At 41.3% G+C, this 16,243-nt stretch overlaps 1 protein-coding gene across 2 annotated transcripts; it reads right to left on the bottom strand.

Annotated features, from left to right (window-relative positions):
• Positions 1–3,005: 3,005 nt before the first annotated feature.
• On the bottom strand, positions 3,006–5,741 carry LOC132486904 (HMG box transcription factor BBX-like). 2 transcript variants are annotated; one of them, XM_060094457.1, is made up of 2 exons: positions 3,539–5,741; positions 3,006–3,448 (listed from the first exon to the last, which is right to left on the bottom strand). In XM_060094457.1, the coding sequence occupies exons 1-2, from the start codon at positions 5,739–5,741 to the stop codon at positions 3,006–3,008; spliced, it is 2,646 nt and encodes an 881-aa protein (XP_059950440.1). The 2 variants fall into 2 exon arrangements, with proteins under 2 accessions (XP_059950440.1, XP_059950432.1); XM_060094449.1 differs by having other exon boundaries at positions 3,006–5,741.
• Positions 5,742–16,243: the final 10,502 nt, after the last annotated feature.

Genomic DNA, 16,243 nt, shown 5'->3' with positions numbered 1-16,243 from the left:
AATATTGAGAATTTCAACTAGATTCAGAATGGTTTCAGAAAGATATGATACAACAATTTAGAATAAAACAAAGGCAGAAGAGCATCATATTTTGGTTTGCTTGAAATATATATAAGGTGCAACAACTTTTTCTCTTGAGGATGCTTGTGGGACAAATGTTAGTGTAGATGGTGTTTGCTGGCAGATTAAGGTACACACCATAGCAATATGATTTTCTAAAATAAAAAAGAATGAGAGAAGTGAAATGAAAATGATAAATGGGGGAGGGTACTACATGTTGGTCTGCAATATTTGTGCTCACAAATGTTGTTACCTGAAAATACCAACACCCCTCTCCAGTGGATTCAGGGCATGAGAAAAGCACTATTTTTGAAATCAAGACATTACTCAGAGAAATGACAAGGTGAGTGTCTAAAAGACTATAGAACTTTGCAGGATTTCTGCTACTCTCAGTGCCTAACCACTTAAAAATTAAGCATGTCTACAAAAAGGTGGGTTTTTTTTTTTCTAAAGTACCTGAAAACAGTCGTATCCAGTAGGTCGCCCTCCACCCCGACCCCTGCCTAAGGGAAAAGCCACTGAGGTTTAGGAAAAGCAGATCAAGTAAGATATATTAATCACATAGAAAAAAGTCATCTTTTGTTTTGCTTCTTTTTAAGAAAGGTCCCATGAATATACAGCACTCTGTTAAGGAACTCTAGTGAAATGTAATCAGAGGACTGGAGGAGAGGGCACTGGCAAAAATAGACCTATTCTAACATGTTCTAGAGAATAACAAGTTAGTGCCATTGTCAAGGTGCATGTTCTGCACCAAACAACTTTTGTTGTTGATTTTATTTTTTTTTTGGATTTTAGCTAATTATAATTTTTAAATCACTGCTAGCAAGTGGTCCAGAAACTCCAACAGCCACCAACACTGGGACCCAGCAATTTTCAAACATTCACTTTGTGTTTCGAAATTTAGAAAATATTAATACAACAGCATCGTAGTAAAAATATCATGCTAAAATCTGGGGTTGCTCACCTGATTTATTTCTGTGTGAATGGGGCTAAGCTTCTGCCTCTGATTAACCTTGCTTACTAATTCCTTCTTCCTCCATGCCCACAAGGAATATGCATTTTTGAGGACACCGTTCCAATGCCCTGATGCCCTCTTTACCTGCTTTGAAAAAAAAAAAAGCCCAAATCTCTCTGTTCTTTTTCAATTCTGTTAGTATGTTGTACATATTTTCCAGCACCGAAACTGAAGTAACATCTACAACCGTGAAAAGCTAAACCTAGTCAGTACTAATAGAGTCATTTTTTGGTATGGCTATTAGGTCAAATTACAATGAGAAAAAAAATCATCATTACAATTCAGTCAAGTATAAATAAGATAGCTAGATAAAACCTTGTAAACTGTCACCATTTAGAGATCTAATTCAAAAGTTTCAAACTTGAACTAACACTATCAAAATTCCGCCAGTTTGAAAACCAGTAAAAATTATTGCTGGAATCCAATACTTAAAAGTTGGTAGTTTGTGCTGTGATGCAAGAGTGGGGAAATACTTTGTGCTATGGAACAAATACCCTGTAAAATCTGTAGCCGAAGACTAATTTTGATTTATCACTTTTCATCTGTTGCTAAGAAACAAGATACTGTGAACGTCAGGTGATGGAGTCAATATGTTGAATGTTCTAAGCCAGTTAATCCAGTTGCACTGGCATATGTATGGTTGGTTTTATGTTCAAAAGCAACAAAACATGAAAAGGAAACAGGAAACTTGCAGGTGGATCTATAACTGCGAGTCCCACTCTGGTCAGGCACACCTCCCTCATCAATACCTCCGTAACCACAAAAACTCAAAATGGCTCTAAAAACCTGCAGTGCCAATTAGGCTGTGCATAGCAATTGCTACCCGTCCAGTCTGTCTGGGATGGATGTAAAAGGGCTGTAGCTCAAAGACCACACAAAGTGAGTGTGTCTTCAATGTGTTCTGAATAGTGAAGTAATCCTAAGGTCACTTCTGAATACTATTTTTCTTTTTTTGTCTGTATGAACGATCCATTGGTCACTCAGACCCTTGTGTAAAAATAAAAGAATCCTCAAGGCATGAAAACATCAGTAATCTGTAATCTGCTGGACTCTTCCCCTGTCTGGGAAAATATTCGCCACAATTGGACCCAAGCAAATTCTTCTTGGTCACTCAAGGCTAAGAAAAAAATTCTGCTTGTAAGAACTGTAATTTTTCTTCTTCTCTCTCTTTCTCTTTGTGCCAGCAAACTACCACTCTGGTGGCAAATATAAAAGTGCAGAATATATGGACCACAAGGCCGAGCATACACCGCTAACAGCGGTACATCTGCCTGCCCGTGCTGTTTGGGAGTCTCTGGAAGAGGCTTTTTAATATTATTCTACAATGTAAATGTAGGTATAGCCTATTATATAAACCATCTTAGAACATAAACCTCCATGTACAAAAAAGACTAAGAATATCTAATAATAACTAGTGCAGTGTGTCAGTTTTTGTTTTTTTGCTTTTGGTTTTTGTTTTGAAAGAATAACTAGGTAATATATGAAACTAGTTTCACACTCTCTGGTTGGCAAAAGAGATGCTGGATGAGCTACAGTAAAGGCAGCCTTTTACCAAGTTACCACCTATTACCATCAAAAGCCTTCCATAGAAAGCAAAGCTCTAGGATCATCCCATTTCTGCTCATTATCAGACAGACAACATCACCCTCAAAGACTCTGGGTTCTGAAAGAACAAACTGGCCCAGGGTGCCAACTTCTGCTTCAAGTGAATCTGGGCCGTGTAGGGCAACAAGCACTTGTTTGCTGTCTCTATCTGCCACCACATGGACTCACTAGCATCTCTCAATAAAGACAAGGCTAGGGTAGTAGGTAAAGCACAATGTTTTACAATTAAAGGGCGCTTCACTGGTCAGCGCAAGAAATAAGTACAGGAGTCGGGGGCATTTCTTTTGGCTGTCCATCATGGGGGAGCGGAGTTGATCTCTGACTTCTATGCATGTTCCATGGCAGCCACTTCGGCCGGCACAGCGAGGCTGAAGAACGCAGACACGGCGGGCATCTCCGGGGTGCTGCTCCGCGTCTCCGTGGCCTCTCGGTTGTGTGAGCATGCGTCATTGCAGCCTGTCTCGGTCACCTTAACAAGACTCCTCTGCAGGTGTTCCTTTGGTTTGTCATCCAAAGTACCTCCTGCTGGTGATACCCGGCCATCTGCTGTCCTGACAAGGTGTGTGATCTTGGTTTTCCTTGCTTTTCTCTTTTGACTGCCCACCAAGGGTTCTTGCGCCCTTGTTGGCTCTGGAGTGTTGGGAATGGATGGGGCATTTGTAACCTTATAAGCAGGCTCTGTGGTGTTTCTGTCTTCTGAAAATATGGCTTCTGTAGGGTGAATGGCAGCCAAGAAGAGTTGCTTGTTTGACCATTTATTCCCACTTCCTTTTTCTGGAACATTAGGCTTCTCCTTTTTGTGCTTGTATTTGCTGACAATTTTGTGGAATAAGTTCTTTTTCTGAGACTGGAAAGGACCTTTGCTGGTTTTGGTCGGTTCTGAGGACATATGTCCGGTCTTCTTCTTTTTTCTTGGGACAGGTACACATTTCTGGTCAAATGTAACAGGACTATACTGAGGGAGGCTGTTGAATTTCTTTTCAAATTCTTCATCCAACTTTGCTGAGCCAAGGAGAGAGTCTTCCTTTGGCTTTGTCTTCTTGAACTTCTTGCTTCCACTGGTCCCACTCTGGTGAAATGTCCAGCTTTCTTCATGCCAACACTCTTCATGATCAGAGGACTTTCCTTTTCCTGACCTTCGTTTCCCTCTGCCAACATTAGCTCGCAGAGAGGTGAGCATACCCTCAGACACCAGGGTTTTATAAAGAGCACCTTTGCAAGACCTCTCAGATTTCCGGGAGCCACAAGTCTCTATTTTTCTGTGACACTCACTGTCCTCAGGCTTGGCCTGTCCCGATAGACTGGGTGGTAATGCATCCTCCGTAGGGGTCAAAGGTTCTGCTTTTATACCCTCTGGGACCTCACCAGAAATGTTCTTGCTGGCAGAAATACTGATAAAATCTTGAGGTCTTGACTCTTGGGTGGTGTCTGAGGATCTCTCCTTTGACATTTTCTTCTCTCTTGATTTCACTTTCTTCTTTGGTGGCTTGGCATCCAAAATGCTTCCCTTGCCACTCGAGGATGTATGCACCTGCTTGCGAGGGGTATCTCCAAGCTTCTCGATGCCCCAGTCTCCCTTTGCAACAGCTTCAATGGTGTACATGACACTCTCGATATCAGATTCCGAGGACTGCCTCTTTTTGCAAGTCTTCTTGGGTGTGGATTTATCATTTCCCTGTCGATCCATTCTGGTTTTCTTCTTTTCCTTTTTTAGCTTTTCTGGTTTGCTTAACGCTGTGGGAATCTCGATGATCCTAATGCCATGAGGATGGCACATGTGATCCTTCCTACTGGGAACATCGCTTATTATTATCTTGCTACTGCCAGAGTAAGAAAAATCAGGGAAGTGACTACATTTTTGATCTTCCTCTAATTCTTCCTTTTTAATTGCTTTAGGAGCTTCCATTTTTATACCCATTATATCATCCATTCGCAGCTCCTCAAAATTTCTTAATTCCTTAGAATCTCTTACATTTTCCTTAGCTGATTTTTCAAATTCTGCTTCTTTCTGGAACCTGGCTTCATCTATTTTCTCCATTTTCATTTCTCTTTCTTCCTTGCCCTTCTCCAGTTCTTGAATTCTTCCGCCATCTGATTCTTTGGCTTTTATTAGCTTTGATTCTTCCATTTTCACCCCCTCTGATGCCAGGCACATCTCTGCCAGTTGAAAGAGTGCAGACTCTCCACAGCGTTTTACAGGTTCAGCACCGCCCAACTGTGAAGTCTTCGAACAGATCTCTGCAAACTGAAACAAGGCTGATGCTTGACATTGTTTTGACGGAACATCAGGGTGGGAGGTACCTGAAGATATCTCGGCAAACTGAAATAATGGTGACTCCTGACGCAATTCAGAGGATTCTGAAACATCAGGCCTGCAAGTGCCAGAGGATATCTCTGGTGTACCAAGAACATGTTCTCCAGCTAAAAGCAGCATGCTCAGGCCTCCCATTTGAGTAGGATCAGCCAGCCCAAAGTTAAGCTGAGGCATTTCTTCAGGCTTTGTTTTCTTGGGGCTTGGCAAGGCTCTTGAAGAGTCAGATGGGAAGGCCCACAGTTTCTCCCGTGGATTGACAGTGGATGTTGGGGATTTCACAGGCTTGTTTGTGGTAGCACACCATTTGTAGCCAGGATTTGCTTTCATAAATGCATGTTTATACTCCTTGGCCATGTCTGTGTATTTCTGCTTTTCCTTTGGATCGAGAACAGCCCACCAATCAGCTAGTATCTTGGTAGCACCTCGGTTATCAAGCCTGTTCCTGTGTTCCTGACGTACAAGAGAGCGATGACGTTTGCAAAATAAGAGAAATGCATTCATTGGTCTCCGGGCTCGCTGTTCTGGTGATTCATCATCTTCAGTTTCACCATCTTGCTCTAGACCCGCGGCCCCAAGAAGTTGAACCTTATCAATATCCTCCTCTTGGTCTTCCTCTTCTTCCTCTTCTGAAAAGTCAAGAAGTTTCTTTGCTAGCAATGGATGCCACTGAAGGCACTTTCGTTTTGGTCGTTTTCCAGCTCCTTCTCCTTCTGCGGAATAATCTTTATTTCTATGACTGCCTTTCATTACTCTGACCGGTCAAGTCAAGACTTTCCATCGTGAGTTCAATGGAACATCGGAACTTCCAGCTTCTGTGATGCAGCAGAATTCCAGGAAGGCAAACGGAAAGTACACAGGGAGGAAGATGAACTGCGGCAAAGCCTGTGTCCTATGATACTGACCGCGCGGGTTCGCCGGGCGCGAGGGCGTGTGTGTGGCTCGCCCTCAGCGGCCAGTCAGGGCTTCTCTATGGGAAAGTGGAGAGAGAGGAGCTCGCGGAGCCACTCGGCCTCCCTTCACTGTACACTCCAAGATTCTGCTGTTTAAAGAGTGACTCTCATAACCACTAAGGACCTACTCTATAGCACAGGGAACTATACTCAATATTTTGTAATAACCTATAATGGAAAAGAATCTGAAGAAGAATATATATATATGAATCACTGTGCTGTACACCTAAAACTAACACAACATTGTAAATCAACTATACTTCAACTTAAAATGATGAATTAATTAATCTAATTAAATACAATTTCTTCCCTAAAAAAATAAGAATGACTCTCAACTCTTCTAAACATATAAAATATTTTCTTAAACCTTAATCCACCCACTCCTGACACGTTAGGACCTGAGGCAAGACTGCGCTGTGCTGGAGGCTGAGGCCCTGCCCTCCAGCTCTGGGTCTGCCCCGTGTCCTGTAGGGCCTTGCTTACGGGACGGAACGTGGACGCCCAGCCACGTAGCCAAGCTCCCACCTCCCCTGCTGCACACAGATGAGCTTGGCCCCCTGGGGCCTGCAAGCGTCACATCTGTGGCTGGGCTCGTCTTCTAGACCATGGTCGTCACCTGGAAGCTTCTTAGAAATGCAGAATCTCAGGTCCCACCCAGACCTACTGAACAGTAGTCTACTTTTTCATAAAATCTCTACGTGACTTATGTGCAAGTTAGAGCTTGAGAGCCTTTGCTCTCACGTGGGAGGCTGAGGTCAGAGGCACCCATCTCTTAAGTTTAAGAGACTCCCTGTTAAAATGCTTTGTTCGTCTTCTGACCTCTGAAGGACTTGAGAAGATTCTGGCCAATGATCAGTTCTGTTCAATTCCTTGTTGGACTTAAGGTACATTCCAAACCATAGCTGATTTTTCCTCTTATACATTTCATTTTTTTCGGTCAGGTAATTTTCCTTAAGCTGTATTCTTAGTTAGAATGCACCCCACCCACCCTACTCTGTCAATATCACCTGCATCAGGGTGGCCACCTCTTCCGTGAAGCCCACCGCAATACCCCCAAGGAAGAGCTTCCGTTCTGACCCCATCCTCCTTAGTTGAAAACTCTGGTAGCCCATTCACTGGGTCTGCTCTGGTTATACAACTGAATCCTCCATGAGACAATCAGCTCCCTGACATAGGAGCTGAGTCCCATTCAGATTTAGATTCTCCATTGCCCATAGCTGAGTCTATCAGATTTTAAATACACATGTGAAATTAAATCTGCCTCTCTTAAGTTTATTTTTGTGGCTCCTGCAATTCTCTGCTTGTGCCAGAAAGGAGATGAAAATAGCCCTGCAATTTTAATGAAGGTGGGTTTTACTCCTGGGTCTTACCACATTTAGGAAAGTGTATACATTTTGTACTTTCATGCAAAATTGTGCTTGGCACCGACCTGGTGGTCACGAAGGGAAGCAAGGGTGTTCTTCGATGAGAATTCTTGGGCAGCTGGGTCTAGTTCTGTTAGTGAACAGTATTCAAATGGAGGAATTGCTTTAGCTTGGAAAGTAGACCTCAGATATAGGAGGAATAGAGCAGAAGAAAAAGGAACTTATGAAAAACGGAATACAGAAGTGTAAAGGAAAGGTCAATGTCTATGACTGGCCCAGTCTTCTGGCTGTCTGTGTCCATGGATCATAACTCAGGAGTCATGGGAGTGCAGAGAGGGGGCAGGAACCTGCAACGGGGAGTCTGTGCTCTAGTTTTGGCTCTTCTGCTAATTAACTGAGCCCCTGAGAAACTCACTAAACATTTGTGGGTCTCTGTTGTCACATCTGAAACATGAATAGTTGGTCAATGCTTCTTAACCAGAGAAGAAAGCTAGAAAAATGGGGGGGGGGGGTAGGGGATCTTGTTTAAAGACACGTGGCCAGGTGGGACACCCAGAAATGCGTATTTGCTGGGTTTGTGATGGGCCCCAAGTATGAGGTGCCTTTCTGATATTCAGTTCTGGTTAAGCATCAGTAAATCAGATGCTCTCTTAACATTCCTTCTAGCTCAAATATTCCCCAATTTCATGACTACCAGCCCCGTAGTGAATGCATGGTTAGGAGTCTACGGGTCTGGCAGACACTGCTGGTTGTACCCCTCTTCCTTTAGGAACAAAACCCAAAGTTTTTGCTCCACACACGCCTCCCAGAATAACTATGACATTTCCCAGCTTTCCTTTCGGGATGTCCGTGGACTAAATTCTGGCCAAAGGGAAGTGGTGAGTGTAGGTTCTGGGAGCGCTCTTAAAAGACAGAGGTGTGCCCTCTTGCTTCTTCTTGCTGACAGGCATGCATAGATGATAGTGGAAGATGGGCCAGCTGGGTCAGTGCCGGACATGGGAGCTGCCATAGGAGATGGGAGGGAACCAAGACAGTGTGGCCTGGGTCCAGGATACCAGGGAGTCGTGTCAGGAGGGAACTTCTACCCCCAGGCTTCCTTTATGTGTGAGAGAAAGACATTATCATCTAGTTAAAGTAACTGCAATTTTGCTCTTACTCTTTCTTTCAGCCAAACCCATTTTAAACTAAAACAATATGGAGCATGGAAAAGACTTTACGGACTCCAGTTACGCTTCCCAATCTTCATGTCAGCAGAAATTAAATGTCTGTTTACTGTGGCTTCTTGTTTTCTACTTCTGTAAGTGTAGTATGTTTATAAGACAGAGAATACTATTGTCTTTTACAGAGAGCACTTCTTTCACAGCCAAAAATTCATGGAGAGGTATCACAATTTTAGGAAGCACAGTTTTCTTTTTATGATTTTATCTTATTCTCTACAAACATATATTATTTCCTTACCATATGCCATATATATATATATAAATATATAAATATATATATATATATATATATATATATATACACATATATAATTTTTGCCCTCAAAAATGGTCAGTCACCATTAATTTTGTGTGAAATTTGGTAGGACCTGAACTACAGTGAAATACCAAGAACTGCCATTTAAATTACATATTATTGCTAATAATTGTTATGACTGGCAATAAGCAAACATGTGGTGTTGAGTTTTTTAAACGCTTCTACATTTTTTTTGAAAGTTTGGGCTTTGACAAGAGCTCATTAGGAAAAGACTTTTAATTCTTTTCCTTCTTATTTATAGTTGAACAAAAGCGCACACCTCCACACACCATATATGTATACGATAATGGAATTTGTTTCTTGTGAACTTGCATTTAGCCTGTGAAAATTACCTTTAATAACTTTGAAAGATATTGTGCTTTTTGCACATTTTAAGTTTCTGATGGGGGACAGGGATGAGGGGCAGTGATGGGAGGATGGTGAAAGAAAAATTATATATATACATATACATATATAGAGAGATATAGATATAGATATAGATATAGATATAAAATTCAGGGCATAAGACCTGCAAAATTCTGGGATTAAAAGTCATGTGAATAATCGTTTCCATTTCCAAACCTCTCTTAATAAATAATGGTAAAATGCCACAGTAGATATTTCTGGCTATTTAATAAAACTCTCTTTCTCTGTCTCTCTGTCTCCCTTCTCTCATACACACACACACACACAGCACACCCCAAAACAAACTCATTCTCACATACAGAATAGAAACTAAACCAAATCAAAGAAAGATGACTGGGTGGGGAAAGGAAACGGGGACTCTTATGAAGAGCTCTCTGTGTTTACCTTCATTCCTCTCATCCGGGTCAGTGTAGATGGAAGCCAGAGTAAAGAGGGAAAAGAGGGCCTCCCTGGTGGCGCAAGTGGTTAAGAGTCCGCCTGCCGATGCAGGGGATACGGGTTCGTGCCCCGGTCTGGGAGGATCCCATATGCCGCGGAGCGGCTGGGCCCGTGAGCCATGGCCGCTGGGCCTGCGCATCCGGAGCCTGTGCTCCGCAACGGGAGAGGCCACAACAGTGAGAGGCCCACATACCGCAAAAAGAAAAAAAAAAAAAAAGATGGAAAAGATAACAAAAGCCAATAAAATGAATGCCATTTCCAGGTTGGTAAATGGAAGCTCCATGAAAGACCACAAACTTCTTCGCCTGCAATAGAAAGCAGACACTGGCTTAGTATACCCTGGTCCAGAGAGAACTTGTTGAGTAATTATTTATTGTAGAATGAGATTTACTAAGACTTTTTAAGATACTTCTGTGCACCTGGAACAACACACCTGGCACTAGCAGAAATGGAGGGTGCTCTCGTTTTTTGAAATTTGGCATCAGTCTTGGTGTAATTGAACTTAGACTTTGCTGTGTAGACTGGAGGAGAACATGGGAGTCTGAAGGGCAGAGTCAATTTATGTTTTATGAGTTTTTTGGACAAAACCCTGGGAGTAAAGTTAGAGTATATTTCATATCATGAAGGAAAAAAAATGTTGGTTTCTATCTCACTGACCACACCCAGGTTCAGAGTAATGTTCTTGTGCCTGAAGTTATCCAGCGTTTGCCAACCAGGTGATAAATCTACAATGGAAGCAATTTTTAGTGAAGAAACCATAGTCTTCAGAGTAGCTGGATCAAACTCAACCCAAATAAAGATAAATGTGTTAACAATTCAACCATGAGAACTTCCAATCTCAGACTCGAAAAAGGAGAGCTCATGTGTCTAGAAAGGAAAGCATAGTTCCATTGGGGGGAAAGGATAACATCTAGCTGGAAATAACCTCTGTCTTTCTGTCTTTCAATGTTTACTACATAAATGGAAAATATTTAAAACACTGCAGACATATGTGGGAATGTGATAATTTTAAGAAGACCCAAAGAAAGAGATTTCACATCTTTCCACTGCAACGCATTCCAAAGTCTTTATTTACTGTCTATTTTAGGGAAATAACTTATTGGGGTCTTTCACCTAAGGGTTCAGTCTCCTTTAAATATATTTTTTAAATGAGTTCATCATACCCTGTAGTTGAGAGACAAGATTTGAGGTGGGAGTTAGGCTTGCTCTCTTTCCTAGTTGCAGTCTTCCAGTGTTGCTATAGCAGAACAGAGGTGGGTGAGGGGATAATAAGTTCTTTAAAATCTGCTGGTTTTGAACAGATTTCTGATTCTTTTTTTTTCTTTTGGACATACTTCTTACAATTGACAATAGTTTGGGGGATATTGATCAGAAGTCTGTAGCTTTTCGTAGGTTTGTAGGACAGAAAATTAGACATGGAATTTATGTGTCATAGGTATGCACATTTTAAGATATGAAGAATACTACCGGGGCTTCCCTGGTGGCGCAGTGGTTGAGAATCCGCCTGCCAATGCAGGGGACACGGGTTCGAGCCCTGGTCTGGGAAGATCCCACATGCCGTGGAGCAACTAGGCCCGTGGGCCACAACTACTGAGCCTGCGCATCTGGAGCTTGTGTTCCACAACAAGAGAGGCCGCGACAGTGAGAGGCCCGCGCACCGTGATGAAGAGAGGCCCCCGCTCGCCGCAACTAGAGAAAGCCACGCACAGAAACGAAGACCCAACACAGCCCAAAATAAATAAATTAAATTAAAAAAAAAAAAAAAAGAATACTACCAAGGGGGTTAAGATGTATCTTGGAAATTTTTCACATCAGTGCACATTGGTCGAGCTTATTCTGGTTACTGGAAGCTGAGCATTCTAGAGTATGGCTCTACTGTCATTTAACCACTCATATTGATGGGAATTTGGGTTCCTTCTAATTTTTTGTCATTGCCAACAACGCAGCAGAAAATATTTTTTTGTAAATATAAATTTGCACACAGGTACACATATCTCTAGGAAAGATTTATAGAAGTAGAACTGCTGGATGTATAAACTTTTGAAATGTTCCTTCACAAATTTCCCTGAAATTTACAACCTTATCAGTACTATATGTAAAGAACTGGTTCCCAAATCCTTCCTCAACACTCCCTCTTTCGGTTTTCCCCCCAATTTGAAGTTAAAAATACGATCTCATGTTTAAATTGGCTTTTCCCTGATTTCTAGTGAGGTTGAACATTTTTTATGTGTTGATTTATTATTTATACAGTTTGCTCTGTGAATAACTTGTCTTTATCTTTTGCCCAGTTTTAAACTGGGCATTTGTAATTTTCTCACTGATTTGTAGACACTCATTATAAACTTTGGATAAAAAATTCCTTTCAGGGCTTCCCTGGTGGCGCAGTGGTTGAGAGTCTGCCTGCCGATGCAGGGGACGCGGGTTCGTCCCTAGGTGAAGTAGGTGAAGCTTCCTTGCCCAGTCAAGATTTCTGTTGGGCTACATGTTTTTCTACAGTGACTGATTTCTGTTCTTATTTGGACTCATATTTGCAAAGAAGCACTATATGTTATGTTTCAACTTTAAATTTTAAAATACATCATATGGTCCAGAACAAAAGCAATGTTCTTAAGTACCTCTGAATGTTCAAATGTAGATGATCTATGTAAATTCAGTTAGGGATCAAAAGAGCCAGACTTCTTCCAGTGAATACTGAACTGACAGTCTTTGAAAATCTTTCTCTGGAGACTTCTTACAGTAACAGGGAAAAATGTGGGTTCTTGGTCAGTTTCTCAATAAATACAATTTCCTGAAATATCTCAGGGCTTTGTCATACCTTATACCCTTTTCAACAAAGAAAGTTGTCTTAACTATTCCCTTATAAAAAGGCATAGAGTAAGAGAATTGAGAATGTTAATTACAAATGAGATAGTGGATTTACAAACTATTAAGAGCTGCAGAACTCTTGCAATACTAAAATATTCTGAGTTTTTTTTTATTTTTTATTTTTTTGCGGTACGCGGGCCTCTCACTGCTGTGGCCTCTCCCGTTGTGGAGCACGGGCTCCGGACGCGTAGGCTCAGCAGCCATGGCTCACGGGCCCAGCCACTCCGCGGCATGTAGGATCTTCCCGGACCGGGGCACGAACCCGCGTCCCCTGCATCGGCAGGTGGACTCTCAAACACTGCGCCACCAGGGAAGCCCAATATTCTGATTTTCTATTAAATATTTTTTATTCAGTTTTAAGATCACAGTTAAAGTACTTTAGCATGTTATACACATGACTTACATGTGCAATTTTTAGAAATTAAATTAAGTATAAGATTTTGAGGAAAGAAATTATATAAACGTGTATATTGACTTTTACTACACAAACATCTAAGAAACCAATAATTCTGTTGTACCATTAAGTGGAAATCATTTATTACATGGCACGTTTACACCAACTCTAAAGACAACCAAGCCAATTTCTGAAAGCAAGAAAAATGAGCAATTCGGTCATGCTGAAAACTGTCAACAGACTTAAGACCTGGTGGCCAAATGAAGCTGTGGTTAATTTATAATAGGTAAGTAAGCAATTCAAACCTATGGGAAAAGTTCATAATCTGGTAATGTGGACTCTCAGGTGGTTTTTATTCCTTTTCGACAGATTCCTGAGAGCAAGCCATGAATGCTAAGGAAATGAGAAACATGTTGCCGAGCATGTGCTGAGCTCCAGATCACAAACCTCCCCCACCCCAGTTCTGCCGCTACGAGCTGACGCACTAAAGGGAGGTGTCAGTGGACGTGAGCACTCCCCTGAGGCCGCCAGGGGATGTGATGGTTAGTCCACGAAACGCGTGCCTCTGTGATTTAGGTTAGAGCTTGTGAGGTAAGACGTGTGGTGCGGTGCAGTGGGAGGGTGTGGAGGCATGGAATTAGGTCCTTGCTCCTCGGTAACCAGTTCTGGCCCAAGTTATTAGAAAATCTCTGGAAAGAGTAGTAATGTTCACAGTAACTAATTCTGTGCATAAAGATCAACTTAAGGAATTGACAGACCATTAGCCAGACTCATCAAGAAAAAAAGGGAGAAGACTCAAATCAATAGAATTAGAAATGAAAAAGGAGAAGTAACAACTCACGCTGCAGAAATACAAAAGATCATGAGAGATTACTACAAGCAACTCTATGCCAATAAAATGGACAACCTGGAAGAAATGGACAAATTCTTAGAAATGCACAACCTGCCAAGACTGAATCAGGAAGAAATAGAAAATATGAATAGACCAATCACAAGCCCTGAAATTGAAACTGTGATTAAAAATCTTCCAACAAACAAAAGCCCAGGACCAGATGGCTTCACAGGCGAATTCGATCAAACATTTAGAGAAGAGCTAACACCCATCCTTCTCAAACTCTTCCAAACAATTTCAGAGGAAGGAACACTCCCAAACTCATTCTACGAGGTCACCATCACCTTGATACCAAAACCAGGCAAGGATGTCCCAAAGAAAGAAAACTACAGGCCTATATCACTGATGAACATAGATGCAAAAAGCCTCAACATAAGACTAGCTAACAGAATCCAACAGCACATTAAAAGGATCATACACCATGATCAAGTGGGGTTTATTCCAGGAATGCAAGGATTACTCAATATACGCAAATCAATCAATGTGATACACCATATTAACAAATTGAAGGAGAAAAACCATAGGATCCTCTCAATAGATGCAGAGAAAGCTTTTGACAAAATTCAACACCCATTTATGATAAAAACACTGCAGAAAGTAGGCATAGAGGGAACTTTCCTCAACCTAATCAAGGCCATATATGACAAACCCACAGCCAACATTGTCCTCAATGGTGGAAAACTGAAACCATTTCCACAAAGATCAAGAACAAGACAAGGTTGCCCACTCTCACCACTCTTATTCAACCTAGTTTTGGAAGTTTTAGCCACAGCAATCAGAGAAGAAAAGGAAATAAAAGGAATCCAAATCGGAAAAGAAGAAGTAAAGCTGTCACTGTTTGCAGATGACATGATACTATACATAGAGAATCCTAAAGATGCTACCAGAAAACTACTAGAGCTAATCAATGAATTTGGTAAAGTAGAAGGATACAAAATTAATGCACAGGAATCTCTGGCATTCCTGTACACTAATGATGAAACATCTGAAAAGGAAATCAAGAAAACACTCCCATTTACCATTGCAACAAAAAGAATAAAATATCTAGGAATAAACCTACCTAAGGAGACAAAAGACCTGTATGCAGAAAATTATAAGACACTGATGAAAGAGATTAAAGATGATACAAATAGATGGAGAGATATACCATGCTTCTGGATTGGAAGAATCAATATTGTGAAAATGACTCTACTACCCAAAGCAATCTACAGATTCAATGCAATCCCTATCAAACTACCAGTGGCATTTTTCACAGAACTAGAACAAAAAATTTCAAAATTTGTTTGGAAAAAAAAAAGACCCCGAATAGCCAAAGCAATCTTGAGAACGAAAAACGGAGCCGGAGGAATCAGGCTCCCTGACTTCAGACTATACTACAAAGCTACAGTAATCAAGACAGTGTGGTACTGGCACAGAAACAGAAAGATAGATCAATGGAATGGGATAGAAAGCCCAGAGATCAACCCATGCACATATGGTCAACTTATCTTTGATAAAGGAGGCAGGAATGTACAGTGGAGAAAGGACAGCCTCTTCAATAAGTGGTGCTGGGAAAACTGGACAGGGACATGTAAAAGTATGAGATTAGATCATTCCCTAACACCATACACAAAAATAAGCTCAAAATGGATTAAAGACCTCAATGTAAGGCCAGAAACTATCAAACTCTTAGAGGAAAACATAGGCAGAACACTCTATGACATAAATCACAGCAAGATCCTTTTGGACCCACCTCCTAGAGAAATGGAAATAAAAACAAAGATAAACAAATGGGACCTCATGAAACTTCAAAGCTTTTGCACAGCAAAGGAAACCATAAACAAGACCAAAAGACAACCCTCAGCATGGGAGAAAATATTTGCAAATGAAGCAACTGACAAAGGATTAATCTCCAAAATTTATAAGCAGCTCATGCAGCTCAATAGCAAAAAAACAAACAACCCAATCCAAAAATGGGCAGAAGACTTAAATAGGCATTTCTCCAAAGAAGATATACAGACTGCCAACAAACACATGAAAGGATGCTCAACATCATTAATCATTAGAGAAATGCAAATCAAAACTACAATGAGATATCATCTCACACCAGTCAGAATCGCCATCATCAAGAAATCTAGAAACAATAAATGCTGGAGAGGGTGTGGAGAAAGGGAACACTCTTGCACTGCTGGTGGGAATGTGAATTGGTACAGCCACTATGGAGAACAGTATGGAGGTTCCTTAAAAAACTAAAAATAGAACTACCATATGACCCAGCAATCCCACTACGAGGATTATACCCTGAGAAAACCATAATTCAAAAAGAGACATGTACCAAAATGTTCACTGCAGCTCTATTCACAATAGCCCGGAGATAGAAACAACCTAAGTGTCCATCATCTGATGAATGGATAAAGAAGATGTGG

Source organism: Mesoplodon densirostris, chromosome 1 (assembly GCF_025265405.1).
Source record: "Mesoplodon densirostris isolate mMesDen1 chromosome 1, mMesDen1 primary haplotype, whole genome shotgun sequence".
NCBI lineage: Eukaryota > Metazoa > Chordata > Mammalia > Artiodactyla > Ziphiidae > Mesoplodon > Mesoplodon densirostris.
The sequence above is the reverse complement of the archived record's forward strand: the minus strand, read 5'-3'. Positions and strand labels throughout refer to the sequence as shown.